Source organism: Perissodus microlepis, chromosome 23 (genome assembly GCF_051167445.1).
Source record: "Perissodus microlepis isolate ML-2025 ecotype Zambia chromosome 23, ASM5116744v1, whole genome shotgun sequence".
Lineage (NCBI taxonomy): Eukaryota > Metazoa > Chordata > Actinopteri > Cichliformes > Cichlidae > Perissodus > Perissodus microlepis.
The window spans coordinates 16,749,171-16,766,099 of record NC_140482.1 but is presented as its reverse complement, the minus strand read 5'-3'; the positions used below and the strand labels follow the sequence as shown (position 1 = coordinate 16,766,099).

Below are 16,929 nucleotides of genomic sequence, written 5' to 3'. Positions count from 1 at the left end.
TGTGTTTTTTTAGAAGATAATCCCACAGGTCAAGGGGGATTTCATAGTCCAACATGAGGTTATAAGTAGAGGTGACACAAAACCACTTTTTAATGTCCGATACCAATACCGATATCATAAATTTGGATATCTGCAGATACCGATATGAATCCCATACAGTCTATTTTATAATCAATAAAACTGTTTTTTTTAAGTTCATGCTAACTTTAAAAACTGTAAAAAACAAAACACTAAAGCTATTCTACTACACCCAAAATATTTCGCAGTTCAGCAATACTAATCTTTTTATTTAAACTTTTAGCAGAACTTTAAATCTAAGTATTTAAAGTAATATTCAAAAATTAATTTAAAATGCAATTTTATGCAGATTTCAAAAATTCTTTGGTTCTGAAAAAAAGAATGGACCCTTTTATACTTAAAGCTTAACATAAATAGACATCCAGAGTGGAAAGCAGTGCAAATGAATGCAAACACGGCTTCTCACGACACTCATCTTTTATCAAGATGGATGTCAGTGTAAGCTAATGAATTTTGTGTAATTTCTATACAAAACGTGAGTATGAAAAGTGTTTTTCATATTTTGTTTTCGAATCACAAAACTGTTTAACCATGTGTCGTGCCAAAGTAGATATCCCTGACAAAATTTGTTTCCCCTGCATCAGGAGCACATGCTGGGCTCTCCAAATCACGGGCAAACACTATCCCACATTCTGGATTTGAAGTTCACAAACATTTCTAATAACAACTAAATACTGAAATTTTGGAGATGTTAGCTCTTTATACAGTGAAGTTATAGTGGGATAAAAATAATATCAGGCTGATCCTGCCACAATATGTTCCCCCCCTGCCTAAATCATGGACAAAGAGTATCCCACATTCTTGATTTTTAGTTCACAAACGCTTAAATGACTAACTAGTCCTAAAACTTTGAAGGTTTTAGCTCTTTATACAGTAAAGTTACATCTATTTATCAGACAAAATGTCCTTCATTTGTTAAAACAATCCCATCCGATACCACGTGAGAACAATAAATATATAATTTTCTGTTGTAACCCTCAAACTGAATGGTAATGTTGCGACACTCATTTTTCACTTTTTCACAAAACTAAAACATCACTACTTCCACGTCTAATTGTCTGTAATGGAGGCGGGAAAAACTGGATCGGCACTCCGTGCCCAGCGAATGCTCGCAACGCAAGAGGTACGACTTTTGTCAGGGATACCTACCTTGGTACAACACCTGGTTTGGCAGCACGTAGCGAGGCTCCAAATGCTTTCAGTGTGAACTCCAGATCGCCAACAGGTCCCGCACACAACAGTCACTCTATCATGTGACGCATACTGCTTCGACGTGCTATTTCACTACGTGGGTTACGCCATGTTGCGTAACCCACGTAGTTTTGTGAGATGTTTTTGTGATATTTAATGGATCGGATTACTTTTTTTTTTCTCCCCGATATCCGATCCAGTAATTTAGATCAGGATCAGACTGATACGGATACTGCATATCGGATCAATCCTTCCCTAGTTATAAGCACATGACTCAGGACAGGCAACAGTTTAGTTTACTTTGTCAAATGGACTGGTACTTATATAGCAGTGTTTCCCAACCTTCTGGAGCCACGGCACATATATCACATTAGAAAAATCACACGGCACACCACCAAACAAAAATGTCACAAAAAGCATATTGATCATTTTTCCCCGCGCACCAGGTATAGTGGAATTGGCTCGGTTTGTCCCCAGCAGAGATGGGCAGTAACTCGTTACTTGGGCAGTAACGCGATTACCTTTACTTTCCCGTAGGAACGCTGCATTACTGTGTTACTAAAACCGTGATTTTTTTGCGAGAATGTCTCATGACAGTGACGTAAGCAAGTGCGACGTTCGTGACAACAGCTGTGTGCAGATAAACAATGGATAATATATCGAGTGCTGGAGAGAGTATGAGCATGCAGCGTTTAAAGCGTGGAAGTACTGACCTTATTTTGAGTTTGATTCCATAAAAAGTGACAAAAACATTAGCGTCCGTTGTGCGTGGGAGGAAAACTTTTTACAGCGGAAAAAAACCCCTAAACTTGCAAGCAAGCACAGAGAAACTCGCGGATTCTTCCACTGACCGCTGCGGCACACCTGCACCAGGGTAAACCTCCGCCTACCCTACTCCTGCTTTACAGGTGAAAATAGAGCAAAAGGACCGCTAGTCTTTGACTTTATTTATTTTCTGCTGTGTTTTACTTGCATCTATTTGAAAGAGTGAGTGTAAACACACAAAAAAAAATTATTTTATGTGCTGGAATGTGCAGAAAATAGGTTTAAATATTAAACAAATTTCTTCCAGTCAGAGAATGCTGCATATAAGTAAAAATTTTTGCTTGATGCATAAAGTTAAAAGATTAAAACTAATAAAACAAGTTTTAAAAAGAGACTTTTCCATTTGATTACATTTTGTATGATGGATTATGTAGAAAAAGTAGAACTGGGGTGAAAGATCTATCGCTTTATCACCTATTCAGGTTGTAAATCGTGTTTTTAAAAAGTAACTAAGTAACTAAGTAATTAATTACTTTTGAAAATAAGTAATCAGTAAAGTAACGGGATTACTTTTTTGTGGAAGTAATCAGTAATTAGTTGCTGATTACTTTTTTCAAGTAACTGGACCAACACTGGTCCCCAGTATAGTTTGCTTTCTTCTGACCACTACTCATGCTAGGGGCGTCGTCTGGGTCGGAATTTTCTCCAAGACCCAGGTCAGATTGAGTACTTTTTCTTTTCAAATATTTATCTATTGCTATTACGCATTGCATTCTTTCACTCAGAGCATGACTATTATGTAATTTCTTCTTCGTCTTCTTCTGTTTTACTGGCAGTTGGCAACCCATTCAATTAGAGCAGGTAGTTGTACTGCCCTCTAGTGGAAGAGAATGTAATTGTTCTTCCCATTACTCACGCCAGACGCTTAGAGTACTAATCAGGTGGAACCAGGAAATATTCCACGACACACCTGATCATTTCTCGTGGCACATTGGTTGGGAAATGTTTTGGTTGTTATCTAGCACCTTTCTACTTAATATGGGCATTCAAACTGCTTTCACCCAGTCACACACACACACTAATACAGTGCTTCTATCTTTACTAAGCACCTTTATCTAACATGTCAACATGTTCACACTCTGATAGGTACATCGGGGGTAAACTTGGGATTCTGTATCTTGCCCAACGATGCTTCGACACATGGACAGAAGGAGCCAGAGATCGAGTCATGGGCCATGTGGCACTTAGCTATTTGTTTCTTTAGCCTACTTGTAATTAGCTTCCTGCCTTCATTCATTCCAATAGAAGCTGGTAGAGGAATATTGTCTCTGTAAAGTAACATCCATCCATTCTTTTCCGTTTAACCAGTCGTCAGGAGACTGGAGCCTATCCCAGGCTTTGCTTCTTGACTCTTTTTAATGCCACAAGTGGCACAAACAAAATATGTTGTCTTTATAGTCCCAGATTACTTGTGGAAATGAAGAAGATTTTTTTTTAAAACAACTCAAGTGAAGTTACAGCCAGTTACATTAACAGGTTAGACAGATGGTGAACTGGACCTTTAAAGTATCAATACATACCACACTACAAAAGGCAGACTTGGATACTATACAATAGTAGCTACATGTGATCTTCATCAAGCTACAGATAAACACACAGAATGCACTTTCACACACCAATATGGACCCACCTAATGATTGCTTGAGGCTGATTATCTCCTGGAATCTGACCTGTCTGAACAGTTTCACTCATATAGGGAAACGGGCTTTATGCCAACGAAGAAAATAGTAGTAAAAAAAATTCCCCGTATTTCTTCAGAGGATTTCATAGAAACAGACACAACCTGATCACTTGGTAGTCTTCGCGCCCACTGTTAATTACAAGACTTGATTTCCCATAAGCATGGATTTCTCTTGTTGTCTGTTCTTAAGGAGAGGAAGCTGTAATTTTAAGATTACTGAGGTATTTCGGCTTGTGGTTGTTGTTTTTTCTTCTTGGTTTTCCATGAGGCCTTAATTCACCATTTCTTTGGGTTTAAATGCTGTACGTATTAAACTGAAATGTTCTTGTTCTTCATTATGTTTGTCCTCAAGTCAGCAAAGATTAAAAACTTTTTAGGAACAAGGGAAAAACTGGAATCACACATTTTCATATCAGGTTTTACACAGCTTAACCTTTCCTCTTACCTTTATCGTTCTTTTTAGGGTCTCTCCTCCTCCAGAGCAAAAGAGATCCTGGCCCGAGATGGCCCCAACGCCCTCACACCTCCTCCTACGACACCTGAATGGGTCAAGTTCTGCAAACAGGTTGGAGTCAAACATCCTCCCCTTGCAAACCGGACCTGTGGTGGAATATCCAAATAGTAGAAATGCAAAATTAGTATGAGTCACTGTAAACTAGTACAACCAGCAAAGTCTGATTGTTATTTCCTCTTGTTTCCAGCTGTTTGGTGGTTTCTCCATGCTGCTGTGGATTGGTGCCATCCTCTGCTTCTTGGCTTACGGTATCCAGGCTGCCTCAGAAGATGAACCTGCAAATGATAACGTAAAAATAACGTCTTCAACTAGATTGTTGTATGTTAAACAGTGTTGGGAAGGTCACTTTTAAAAATGTATTCCACTACAGATTACAGAATGCATGCCCCAAAATGTATTTTGTAACGTATTCCATTACGTTACTCAGTGAGAGTAACGTATTCTGAATACTTTGGATTACTTAATATATTATCATGCTTTTTACAACTACATGAATGTACTATTGCTGTGTGATTTATGACTATTACTTGGTTACCTGCCATACCAATATCAACTAGATTTTTGAATCTTAACATAAAATGAGTAACAGTAGGGTGGACATTATATAAGGCTTCACTTTTTGCAGCAATCTCGTATTGAAAACTATTCCGTGCTTATATAAAACAGGTCCGCGGCTCCAAATCGTAGTAAAGGGACCTCTGGCTAATACATTGGGCTCTGTGACTGGCTCATAGCCAAAAATTTGCTTTACTTTGTTGTTCCGGTCAGCTTTGCTAGCGAGAGACAGAGAGAGGCGTTGAAAGGCTGCTCCAACGGAACTTATTATTTCGGAGGAAAACACGAACACGGTGTACAGTCGAGTCTTAATAGAAAACTTACAACTGGGCTCGTCAAGCACTCTTTTTTGCTGCAGTGGTTATTATTATAGTTACATGCTTCCAGCTCCTGTTTCTGGTCGGTGACAACTCGTACTTTTCCACTCATCTTTTTCTCCTTCCCTCGCGCTCACAGACACATAACAGGTATGGCAGTCCATTCTCCCTCCAGCACAGACTACACTGCCCATGAGGCTACATTCTTTAGGGCTATGCCTGTAACACTCTGCCTGTTGCCTTCATATTAAATCATTTTTTTAATAATTTAAAAAATATTTCCTTATGCTACTATGCGGGCCGCAAGTAGGGGTGACATGGGCTGCGAGATTCAGACACAGGCATTAGAGCCTCTTAATGCGTGTTTTGTTTGGGTTTCCACCGGTGTGGAATTACCAAAAATAAAGAGGGCATAGACTAGCATATGAAACAGAAAAAGACCACCGTGTAATCCATTTATGTTAACAAAGTAACTGTATTCTGAATACCACCTTTTTTAACTGTAACTATAACGGAATACAGTTACTCATATTTTGTATTGTAAATGTGTAACGTCGGTTCATGTATTCCGTTAATCCCCAACACTGATGTTAAATAAATAATGTAAAACACAAAAGATGACCTAAGTGCGCCTTCTCTGTTAATGTAGCTGTACCTAGGTATTGTGCTTTCTGCTGTTGTCATCATCACCGGTTGCTTCTCCTACTACCAAGAGGCCAAGAGCTCCAAGATCATGGAGTCGTTCAAGAACTTGGTCCCACAGGTGAGACACAAAAAGAAAAGCTAATGTAACAGCTCATTTATACACACTGTTTTTGTATCGTTTTGCTTGGTAGCCTCCCAGCGGTAACACCCAACAGTACTAGTTGCACAACTCTAAGGAGTAGCGTTTCTTCATCAGTATTACAACAATGATGATACATTTTTACCATCACTCATCTGACTTTTTGTTGATGCGAACAGAAAGAAAATACATATTCATGTGTCTTTTGATATATCTAGGTATGCTTGATGTGTTCCCTAAAATTCCTAAAATATCTTTGATTTTTATAGCAAGCCCTGGTTATCCGTGATGGCGAGAAGAAGAGCATCAACGCTGAGGATGTGGTGCTCGGAGATTTAGTGGAGGTGAAAGGAGGAGATCGAATTCCTGCTGATCTGAGAGTTGTCTCTGCTCACGGCTGCAAGGTTCTTTAACTCAAATACTTGCGTTAATTACACCATACATTTTTCTAGAGTGGGGGTTTGACAGCTATGGTTTTATTTATATAAATCTTATTTTATGTATTATAGTTTTTGAGTAATTTTTCGTTGTTGAAGTGGCAAAATCAACCTCAGCCCTCCACCCTTGTGCATCACCTGATCATCATCACTGGTCAGCAATCACAGCTTATTGCTGACCCTGTTAACATGTTTGTTTCTTTTTTTTCATTCCTCAGGTGGACAACTCCTCCCTGACTGGTGAATCGGAGCCTCAGACTAGATCTCCAGAATTCTCCCATGAAAACCCACTGGAAACCAGGAACATTACTTTCTTCTCCACCAACTGTGTTGAAGGTACAGACACAAACATTGATTTACTGTCTAATTAGAGAAAACATAAGCTTGATGATCTCAAGTCAAAGCCAAATGAAATGGCAGTGGAATCACTCTTTTCAGGCACAGCCAGAGGAATCGTCATCAACACTGGTGATAATACCATCATGGGCCGCATCGCCACCCTGGCTTCCAGTCTAGAGGGCGGAAAAACTCCCATTGCCATTGAGATTGAGCATTTCATCCACATCATCACTGGAGTGGCCGTTTTCCTGGGAGTAACTTTCTTCATCCTCTCTCTCATCCTTGGATATAACTGGCTGGAGGCTGTCATCTTCCTTATTGGTATCATCGTCGCCAACGTGCCAGAAGGTCTTTTGGCTACTGTCACTGTGAGTTTTGGTGTCTAATGGCATTCCTTTTAAATACCTTATATTTATTGATACAAAAAGACTGTGGTTCTTAAAACCTAAATTGCCTGTAGGTGTGTCTGACTCTGACTGCTAAGCGTATGGCCAAGAAGAACTGCCTGGTGAAGAACTTGGAAGCTGTCGAGACGCTGGGCTCCACCTCCACCATCTGTTCTGACAAGACCGGCACCCTGACCCAGAACAGAATGACTGTGGCCCACATGTGGTTTGACAACCAGATCCATGAGGCCGACACCACTGAGAACCAGAGCGGTACCTCTTTTGACAGGAGCTCTGCCACCTGGGCTGCTCTGTCCAGAATCGCCGGACTCTGCAACCGCGCCGTTTTCCTGGCTGACCAGAGCAATGTTCCCATTCTGAAGGTGAGAAATTTTCATCTGTAAAATTGCTCTAGTTCATCCATCGTGAACATCAACAAAGACTCCAAAAAATTCCCAACCAAATAATCCATCTGAAGGAACAAATCAGAAACATTTGTTTTCCATGTAACAAGTCCTCATACCCTTGGTTGTACACAAAGACAATGCTTATTACCCCTCTTTCCTGAGTTTAATAGTATACCCAATGAATACTGGGAATCAGTGACTATGTGGGAAGTCCTGAAGTATTATCGCTTGGCTTGGAACTTTTGGGATTCAACCAGATACAAATGCAGCCAAACAGCACTACAAATCTTTATGAAACCACTCAAGATAATTAAAGTCTGTTTTAAATATACAGATGTGTAATAGTCTTCATCTAAGTCATGGTCTCCATAATCATCTATCCAATTTAGTAAATTACATCCACAACCATGTGATTGCCATATTTTTGATGTAATTCAGCAACAGATTACCTAAATACAGTTGTGTACACATCAATTCTCATTTTCAATATGTTGTTATAAAGAAGGCATGGGATGTGATGATAAACCTATTTTACTAACCCTGTTTTTTGCTTAAATCCACAGAGACATGTGGCTGGTGATGCCTCAGAAGCTGCCTTGCTAAAGTGTATTGAGCTGTGCTGTGGATCTGTTAGTGAAATGAGAGAAAAATACTCCAAAATTGCTGAGATCCCCTTCAATTCCACAAACAAATACCAGGTAAACCATCCACACAGTGTGATAAAGCCCTTAAATGTTTAGATTAAAAAAAAAAAAGCACATCTATAGACAAAACACATACTATACAGTTGCAGAAAGCCTTGTTTCAAAGTCTTAACTTTAGAATTAAGGCAATCCCAATCTTGATTTCCTTAAACTTGATTTGATCTGGGGGGATGCTGCACACTAATATAGTGCTAAGCTGTCAGTCTCAGGCTAGTTACCCTTTGCACTTGATTATCTATTTCACTATAAATGAGGGCTTGATTTACAAAAGAAATATCACATTGAATTAAATAACACTTAAACTAGAGATTTGGATGATAACTAATTGAGTATTTACTAGGGCTGTCAGTGTTAATCGCGTTAAAATGACGTTAATGTCAAAACCACATTAACGCGGCTTATCTCCATTAACGGGTTAATGTGGATCACCCTTTATGTGGGGCTGGACGGTGTCAACGCGTTAGTGTGGGTAGCTCGATTAACGTGTTAGCGCCGCATTAATGCGGTTTTTCCGTTAACATCATTGCAAAGCGATTAATGCTGACAGCCCTAGTATTTACTGAAGTTATAAATCAGAACAAAATGACTGTAATATCCTTATACATTTCTGCAATCATACTACTTGTTTCAACCAGGGGAGTCGCCCCTGCTGGTGAGAGTACATTGCATGAACTTACTTTTCAGGGCCTTAAGCCATGTCTATATTTTACATATATTTCATTCCAGTCTAATTTTAACAACAGCATTTTTAGCAATAAAACTTGCCTTACCTGAATCTATTAAATTTTTTTGATTAATCTAGTAAAAAGTCTTATCAAACAATTTAGAGTAAAACTATATTTTAATTTTGTTTCACGTAAATCACTTAAACCTGCATTTAAATCCAGCCTCTCTGCTGTCCCACAGCTCTCCATCCATAAGAACAGCACACCTGGGGAAACCAAGCATCTGCTGGTGATGAAAGGAGCTCCAGAGAGGATTTTGGACCGCTGTTCCTCCATTTTACTTCAGGGCAAAGAGCAGGCTCTGGATGATGAGATGAAAGACTCTTTCAATAACGCCTATGTTGAGTTGGGAGGTCTTGGAGAGAGAGTACTGGGTACAGCTAGCCTCCTTCGCTACCTGTATATTTCAATTTTAGCTAGCAAAGGGGAATCTTTCAAGTATTTTCTTTGTATCTTATTCAGGTTTCTGCCACTGTCACCTCTCTGATGACCAGTTCCCAGAGGGATTTGCTTTTGATACTGATGAAGTGAACTTCCCCACTGAGAACCTGTGCTTCGTCGGACTCATGGCCATGATTGACCCTCCTCGTGCTGCTGTGCCTGATGCTGTTGGTAAATGCAGGAGTGCTGGAATCAAGGTATGATAACTTTTTGGATGACCAGATATTTGTTTTTTTGTTTGCACAAAGTACTCCAATTTTTTCTCTTCTTTCTCAGGTCATCATGGTCACAGGTGACCATCCAATTACAGCCAAGGCTATTGCTAAAGGTGTGGGTATCATCTCAGAAGGCAATGAGACTGTTGAAGACATTGCTGCCCGTTTAAATATTCCAGTTTCAGAGGTCAACCCTAGGTTAGTTCTCTTTCAAAGATTTATTGAAGTAGCTTTGACAGTTTCTTGACCACAAGTGAGAACTGTTCAAAATGTTTCTCTCTTTAATGATACAGCTTTAAAGTTTGCTTGAGATTGCAAAAACTGCTAAATTAAATTAACTCTGTCTTTCAGAGGTCCTGACTGCTACACAGCCAAAAAGGCTTTTACCATTAATTTACATCTATTAAATCTTGGTGTGATGCTTAGCTGGTGGCTTTGCTTTTTATTCATCAACAAGTTATAGTGTGTGTGTGTGTGTTCACGTTAAAGCACGCTAAAATTACTATCCTCCTTAGCGCTTTTGCAGGGTTAGGATTGTTAGGCTCTTTTAAACTCATATAAAACCTCTGTTTACAAAATATGACATAACATTCTATTGGATTAAATAAATGCTAAAAACAAAAGGTTGGGATTCACTGTCTGCACTGAGGATCGAACATTTTATTAGGTGACAGTGTTATTGAACACTTTTTTGCTGACAGTACCAAAGTTCACATAATTTACTTTTTGAAATGTCCTGATGTAATCTACTGATGATACCCTACTGTTATACTAATGCTGTTGTAATTTCTTCAGGGATGCTAAGGCCTGCGTCGTCCATGGTGGTGAACTTAAAGACATGACCTCAGAGCACCTTGATGATTTGCTGAAGCACCACACTGAAATTGTATTTGCCAGGACCTCCCCTCAACAGAAACTGATCATTGTGGAAGGATGCCAGAGACAGGTGAGCATCGGGGGGGATTCTCACAGACACAGTTTGACAAATGTTTTGTTTGGAACTCGTAAAAACATGTTCTTCCTTGTCCAGGGAGCCATTGTGGCCGTGACAGGTGATGGTGTGAACGACTCTCCAGCTCTGAAGAAAGCTGACATCGGTGTTGCCATGGGTATCGCTGGATCTGATGTCTCCAAGCAGGCTGCTGACATGATCCTGCTGGACGATAACTTTGCCTCCATTGTCACTGGAGTGGAAGAAGGTAAGATCTATATCAAGACCTACACCTGTAGAAATCTGGAAATACAAAATACAAAACATCACTGAATCTGCTAAATTACTTTGTTCAGGCCGTCTGATCTTTGACAACTTGAAGAAGTCCATCGCCTACACTCTGACCAGTAACATCCCCGAGATCTCACCCTTCCTCCTCTTCATCATCGCCAACATCCCTCTGCCCCTGGGAACCGTCACCATCCTCTGTATTGATCTGGGAACTGACATGGTGAGCTGTTTGGCTCTTCATCCTGTTCTATAGAGAGGTTCAACTGAACTCAAATATGGGTGGAAAGTTCATGTATTTATTTATTCACTTGTGGTTTTGCAGGTCCCTGCCATCTCCCTGGCTTATGAGAAAGCTGAGAGCGACATCATGAAGAGACAGCCCAGAAACCCCAAAACAGACAAGCTAGTGAATGAAAGGCTCATCAGTATATCCTATGGACAGATTGGTAAGACATCATTTATTTATTCAGCTTTAACTATACTGTATCCATATTTTTGTGGCAGTATTTGAGAATTCTGCACCTTCAATATGACATATAATTTTCCAAAAACCCTCAAAAAGTTAATTCTAACTCTTCTGCCCATTTGTGCGTTATTTATATACATCAGTTGCATTTGAATGGTCTATCTAAAATGTCTGCAATTATGAAGGGCGAGCTATTGATAGATGGGAATTGCCACACACCCCACGTTCCGATATTATCACAATACTTTACTCACAATACAACATTATTATTTTTTTTACATGTTGCTGTATTCTAAGTATTGTGATTACCATTTCTAAACAGTAAATTGCACTACACAGAAAACAACAGAAAAAATGAGATTGTCAAACATAACAACACTATCACTAAAACCTGCCACAAGTGTAGCCATAAAACAGATTCAATGTGCAATCAGTCTGAGATTGAATGGGGACAAGTTGGCAATTAAATCTAATCTGTTTCTGATGAGACGACAATTAACCGTGATACATCACTGAAAAATACTCTAAAGAACACACGGCAGACCCGATGATATTCTTATACTTTCAGCATCTTTATTCAGCTGCTTTACACATACACAGTTGCTGTACACTCACAATGGGCTGCAGCTCTGCAGCTGTCTACCATCCACATCCACAACAACAACAACCACAACATTAGTGGGCCATCTGGCCATCTGGCCTTCCCTGGCTGGCCCGGTCCTGGGTCTGCCATGCCACTCCACTCCTTGGTTTCGGCACCACTGTAAAATAACCACAGCAGACCCAACGACATTCTTACGCTTTTCAGCATCTTTATTCAACCACTTTCCACACACACAGTTGCTGTACACTCACAATGGGCTGCATTTCTGCAGCTGTCAACCACACACATCCACAACAACAACAGCTACAAGATTAAACAGTCACAGACTTTTAAGCTGGCGAAGCGTGATTGCAGTTGCCACGCACGTTCATCCATCTCACCTGGAGAGGCATTGCAGACCACGCCCCACTACAAATCGATATCTCTTGCTGCAGTTATTTGCAAACCTTCAACAATCCCACTGAGAGTGACAGCAGTCAGCCCAAGTCAGACTGAACTACTGGTTTCAGAAAGGTTGCCTCCTATCAGCTGACCTGTGCAGTCACCTTGTGATCAAAAGTAGTCGTGGACCTTCAAGCACCTTACAGAATGTAAAAAGAAAAATCAATACAATCTGCATTTCCTGAAGTTCCATGTTGTTTTTCTCCTGTTAGGTATGATGCAGGCCACAGCTGGCTTCTTCACATATTTTGTCATCCTGGCTGAAAATGGTTTCCTCCCCATGGACCTGATAGGACTGAGAGTGCTGTGGGATGACAAATATCTAAATGACCTGGAAGACAGTTATGGACAGGAATGGGTCAGTCACAGTAATGCTACTACATGTACTCTGAACTGGGAGAATTATTCAGCTTTATTGTGTTGTTCACATGAGTTTCAGTGCTCGAAAAGGCTTTCTAAGCTTATCATTTTGTTTTTTGTGCACTAGACATATGAGCGCAGAAAGATTGTAGAGTTCACCTGCCACACAGCTTTCTTCACAAGCATTGTAATCGTCCAGTGGGCTGATCTAATCATCTGTAAGACCAGGAGGAACTCCATTTTGAAGCAAGGAATGACGTACGTATATGTGGAGACACAAGAGATCTCAGGGCGGGACTTACATCAAAACTAAGAGCACCTTTAAAGTTTAATGACCTCCCATGTTGTGATGCTTGATTTTAGAACATCTAAGAATATTCACCAGTGTTTTGGTGATTCTGACTTTTTTTTCCCCGCAGGAACCGCATCCTTATCTTTGGGCTCGTTGAGGAGACGGCTCTGGCTGCCTTTCTGTCATACTGCCCGGGCATGGATGTTGCCCTAAGAATGTACCCTATGAAGTGAGTCAAGCGCACAGACAAGCTTGTGCTCTTCTTTTTCATCCAGCAATACCACGAATTCAGGAAAACACCCTTAGAATTCAATAATTATTCATAAAGCACACTTTTGCTCTTCCACTGTTATTCTTGTGGCCGTCTTCTGTGTCACCTTTATTCATGCAATGACATTCATGAACACAAGACAATCCCCTGGTAAAGTGTTGATCTTGTTGTGTTTAATTCAGTGGTGTCATCTTGCTTTACCTTCTTGTTGAAAATAAGACAGCTATTATCTAGTGTCACTGGTAATTTCCTCTTCAGAGGCAGAGCGAAGCACAAGAGCTGCTATTACTAATGAGTTTCTTTGCCCAAAAGAGAACAATAGAAAGCATTGAGGACACTTTAGGCTCCTTAGCTGAAAAGTTTGCATGCCACTGTCCTTTGCCATCTTTTCAATATTAACCTTTTTCTTGCGTTTCTATCCCCTTTTCTTCCCTAACTTACCCACTCCCCTGTTTCTTTGGGTGTCTTCTGGTGTTTAAATAATCCCCGTTTCTTATTCTCTGTGTTGTAGTCCCTATTTCTGATTATTTTACTCTTTTTTATTTTTTTAATTTCTTTGTTTACCTGTGGATATATTCAGATGTAGACAGCTGCACTAGATCTAGGACACTGAAATAAGCACAAAAACATAACAAACAGATCCCAGAGTTTTGTGGGCTGGTTTTCAGGGCTTTGCATTAGTGGTCTTTCAGTAACCTCGTTAGTCGCCAGAGAGCAGTCTCAAAGAGATGGACGCATCAGCAGGATATGTCCTCAACCCAGAGTCCTCAGATTTCTCTGCCTCGTTTTGCTTTAACAGCTTCTGAATTCATTCTAATAGCCGGTTCTCTGCAGCCTAATGCTCACTCCAAAAGCTTTTCATGTGCCTTTATTGAACCTGACAGAAAAAAGACGAGTGTGCTTGTGTTTTGTTTTGCGTTTTTTGCCATGTAACTCAACCTGACTGTCCATCCATACCTTTAGGCCATTGTGGTGGTTCTGTGCCTTCCCTTACTCCCTCGTCATCTTCCTTTATGATGAAGTCAGAAGATATATCCTCAGACGAAACCCAGGAGGTAAGAGCTTCACTAACTCTGTTACATTTTTTCACTATCTGAGGCACCCAGGACCCCTGTTTTGTCTCTGCATTTTAATCTGAATGCAGTAGCGTGCAACTCCTTTTTACCCAAATGAGAAAATGAGAAAATGTTCTGTTTTGCATTAAAATCTATTGTACATCCAAATTTGAAGAGAAATGATCAAGTGCTTTGACGAGCCTGCTACTTAAAGGAATAGTTCACTGCAAAATCTAACTTGGGCCTGTAGTGCCCAGATCTGGTGATACAGTATAGGCTGTGGAAATGTCTCCATTCTCTTAAATGTCATGAAACTAAATAACATTCTCCTTGTAGTGCCAGTGGCACCGATGTATCCTTCCTGTAATCAGGGCCTGGTTGCTCAAAAACTCTACAAACCTTGTTTTGCACAGTTTCATGTGGGAACTATTTTCATACTACTGAACCACATCCACTGAAATAAAGGAGCCCATCAGCTGGCTGGCATTAAAGCTCAGCTGTTGGTTGGGTGGAAGGGGGTGGGAACCATTTATGTTTACGTCCTCTCAAGCTGCTGCAGTTAAAAGCCCCTCCGTGATCAGTAGATGTACTCTTTCTCCTGCACAGTCATACAGTTGATAGGAATTGTTCCTGCATTAAACTGCCCACATCAAGGATTTTGATGACCAGAACAAAGTTGGTGGAATTAATAACAGGTAATAGTTACATTATATTTAAGCAAGGCACACATCTGTGAAGCTGATGTTTCCAAAAGTGGCCGTTCACACCAAAGCAACACGGGTGGATAAATGGGACAACAGTGCATTAAAATATGTGTGTTTCATTTTCCAGATTTTTATTTCATTTAATTTACTCTTTTTAATTTATTATTATTTACTATATGCCAAATCCCATACAATCGCCACCTAATACACTATGTTGCTGACCAGAAATACTTGGATTTTTTTAGGATGTCCGACTAGTTAACATTTAGACTAACACATGAGACATGTTAGGACAGTTTTACTCAATTGCATTTACATGAAACTCCACTCATAGCTTTTGAGCTACAGGGTCATTTCAGTGTCTTGTGATCCTTTTAGTCATTTCATCCCAGGCTGATTATTTATGGCCTCACTGATGATGTCATCTCATCAGCATCTGTGAGACCAAAATGACACAGCCTCTCCCGCCCCTGCAGGATACATCTTCTAATAGCATTGCCATCAAAGCCATGGTGGCATTTGGCCAAAGTTCAGCAACATATATCTTCAAAGCCCCGCCCCCCCTTCCACAACTCGAGTCTCTTTTCTTTTGATTGCTGCCAGCAAACTTAACGGATTGAGTGCAAGCTTGTTGAAACCATGGCTTTTGTTTTTTCAACGCACCAGTTTGTCAATCCTGGTGCATGTGAGGCGAGATGTGACAAAAGCGATGTTCCTAATTGCGTCTCCTTTGGTTTCTAGGTTGGGTGGAGCTAGAGACATACTACTGAGCCAGCGCCATACATGGGACACAGGAGTGTTTCATATGCTACACCTATGTTTGAGATGTTAGACCACTAACACCACAAGTCATAGTCAGATTATGTTGATGTATGTGTGGCACTTTCAATAAAACATAAATACTGTGCACTGATGCTGCTTGCATAGTGGTTAATTTTGTCCTTGTTGGTAAACGTGGGATTATCTCATCATTTAGGGTCATTTTAGCCTGTTTTCTGTTGTTTCTAACAGTCTGACAACAAGTCAAGAGATCACTTTGTCTGCTCAAGGGCACAGAGTATTTCTTGGCCACCATGTTGCCTAATCATTCATTACAAGCCCTTATGTTCATTTCTGAGATTTTCCATGTGTCCCCCACCTGCCCCCACGCCCCCCTAGTGTTTTGCAAGCTCCCTCCCACTCCGTTGCTAACCCCCCACCCTGCAATAGTTGAGTGACTACAAACAGTCGTAAGTTTACTACAAACACATCCAACAACCCCCACCAGTCAGCCATCAAGGACAGCCCTTAATCCTCACAGCTAAAGTTTCAGTTGCATTAACGGCACGTGTCGGTTCCATAAGGGACATTGGGGGTCACAGGTGTCCTTCAGTTCCACCGTGGCTCTGTGAGCACTAGTGCTGAAAACTTTTGGGCAGTGCATTTGCTTCACAGGGACTGTCATTCAGTTAAGAAGTCAGCAGTCAGTGGTCGCTCTGTTCAAGGGCACAGAGTATTGCAGGCACATTATGTTGCTTAATCATTCATTGAAACCTTGTCAGTTAAAACTTTATGGCTTTACTTTAGACTTTGCTAACCTCAGGAATGCTGAGGTGGGGATTCCAGTTGCAGCTGCAAACCTTTTGGATCCTGTTAAGTGTATCGACCGCACCAATTAAAATACACTTTTCCATTCAACTTTGGCCAAGTTTGCAAGAGATAGCTAAAAATTTTAATCTCAAAACACCTTCAAATTAGATTCTTTTTCAGAGGGGGAGGGGGGGCGTTGTTTTGAGCTTCAGGCTCAGTGGTTTACTCCCTTTGCATTCCACATGCTATCGTAGTTTTGAGTAGCAGTTTTGTTCTCCCTCTATCTCCCGCGCCCTCGCAAGATAAAAGTCAGTCAGTTTTAATCAGCTTCTCACTTTTTTTTTCT

General features: G+C 40.5%; 1 protein-coding gene across 2 annotated transcripts in view; it reads left to right on the top strand.

The window, feature by feature from the left end:
* The window catches only part of LOC146361106 (sodium/potassium-transporting ATPase subunit alpha-1-like), a 69,367-nt gene extending 53,444 nt beyond the window's left edge, over window positions 1-15,923 (top strand). For both annotated transcript variants that reach the window (XM_084921133.1, XM_084921132.1), the window contains exons 4-23: window positions 4,239-4,340; window positions 4,477-4,578; window positions 5,811-5,924; window positions 6,215-6,349; window positions 6,601-6,718; window positions 6,821-7,089; window positions 7,182-7,490; window positions 8,078-8,212; window positions 9,125-9,317; window positions 9,406-9,581; window positions 9,661-9,797; window positions 10,395-10,545; window positions 10,630-10,798; window positions 10,887-11,041; window positions 11,144-11,267; window positions 12,545-12,690; window positions 12,820-12,950; window positions 13,112-13,213; window positions 14,219-14,310; window positions 15,756-15,923. In XM_084921133.1, coding sequence (XP_084777259.1) covers window positions 4,239-4,340; window positions 4,477-4,578; window positions 5,811-5,924; window positions 6,215-6,349; window positions 6,601-6,718; window positions 6,821-7,089; window positions 7,182-7,490; window positions 8,078-8,212; window positions 9,125-9,317; window positions 9,406-9,581; window positions 9,661-9,797; window positions 10,395-10,545; window positions 10,630-10,798; window positions 10,887-11,041; window positions 11,144-11,267; window positions 12,545-12,690; window positions 12,820-12,950; window positions 13,112-13,213; window positions 14,219-14,310; window positions 15,756-15,784 — 2,889 coding nt within the window. In that variant the 3' untranslated portion in view covers window positions 15,785-15,923. The remainder of the gene's footprint in view (window positions 1-4,238; window positions 4,341-4,476; window positions 4,579-5,810; window positions 5,925-6,214; window positions 6,350-6,600; window positions 6,719-6,820; window positions 7,090-7,181; window positions 7,491-8,077; window positions 8,213-9,124; window positions 9,318-9,405; window positions 9,582-9,660; window positions 9,798-10,394; window positions 10,546-10,629; window positions 10,799-10,886; window positions 11,042-11,143; window positions 11,268-12,544; window positions 12,691-12,819; window positions 12,951-13,111; window positions 13,214-14,218; window positions 14,311-15,755) is intronic.
* The last annotated feature ends 1,006 nt before the right edge of the window (window positions 15,924-16,929 follow it).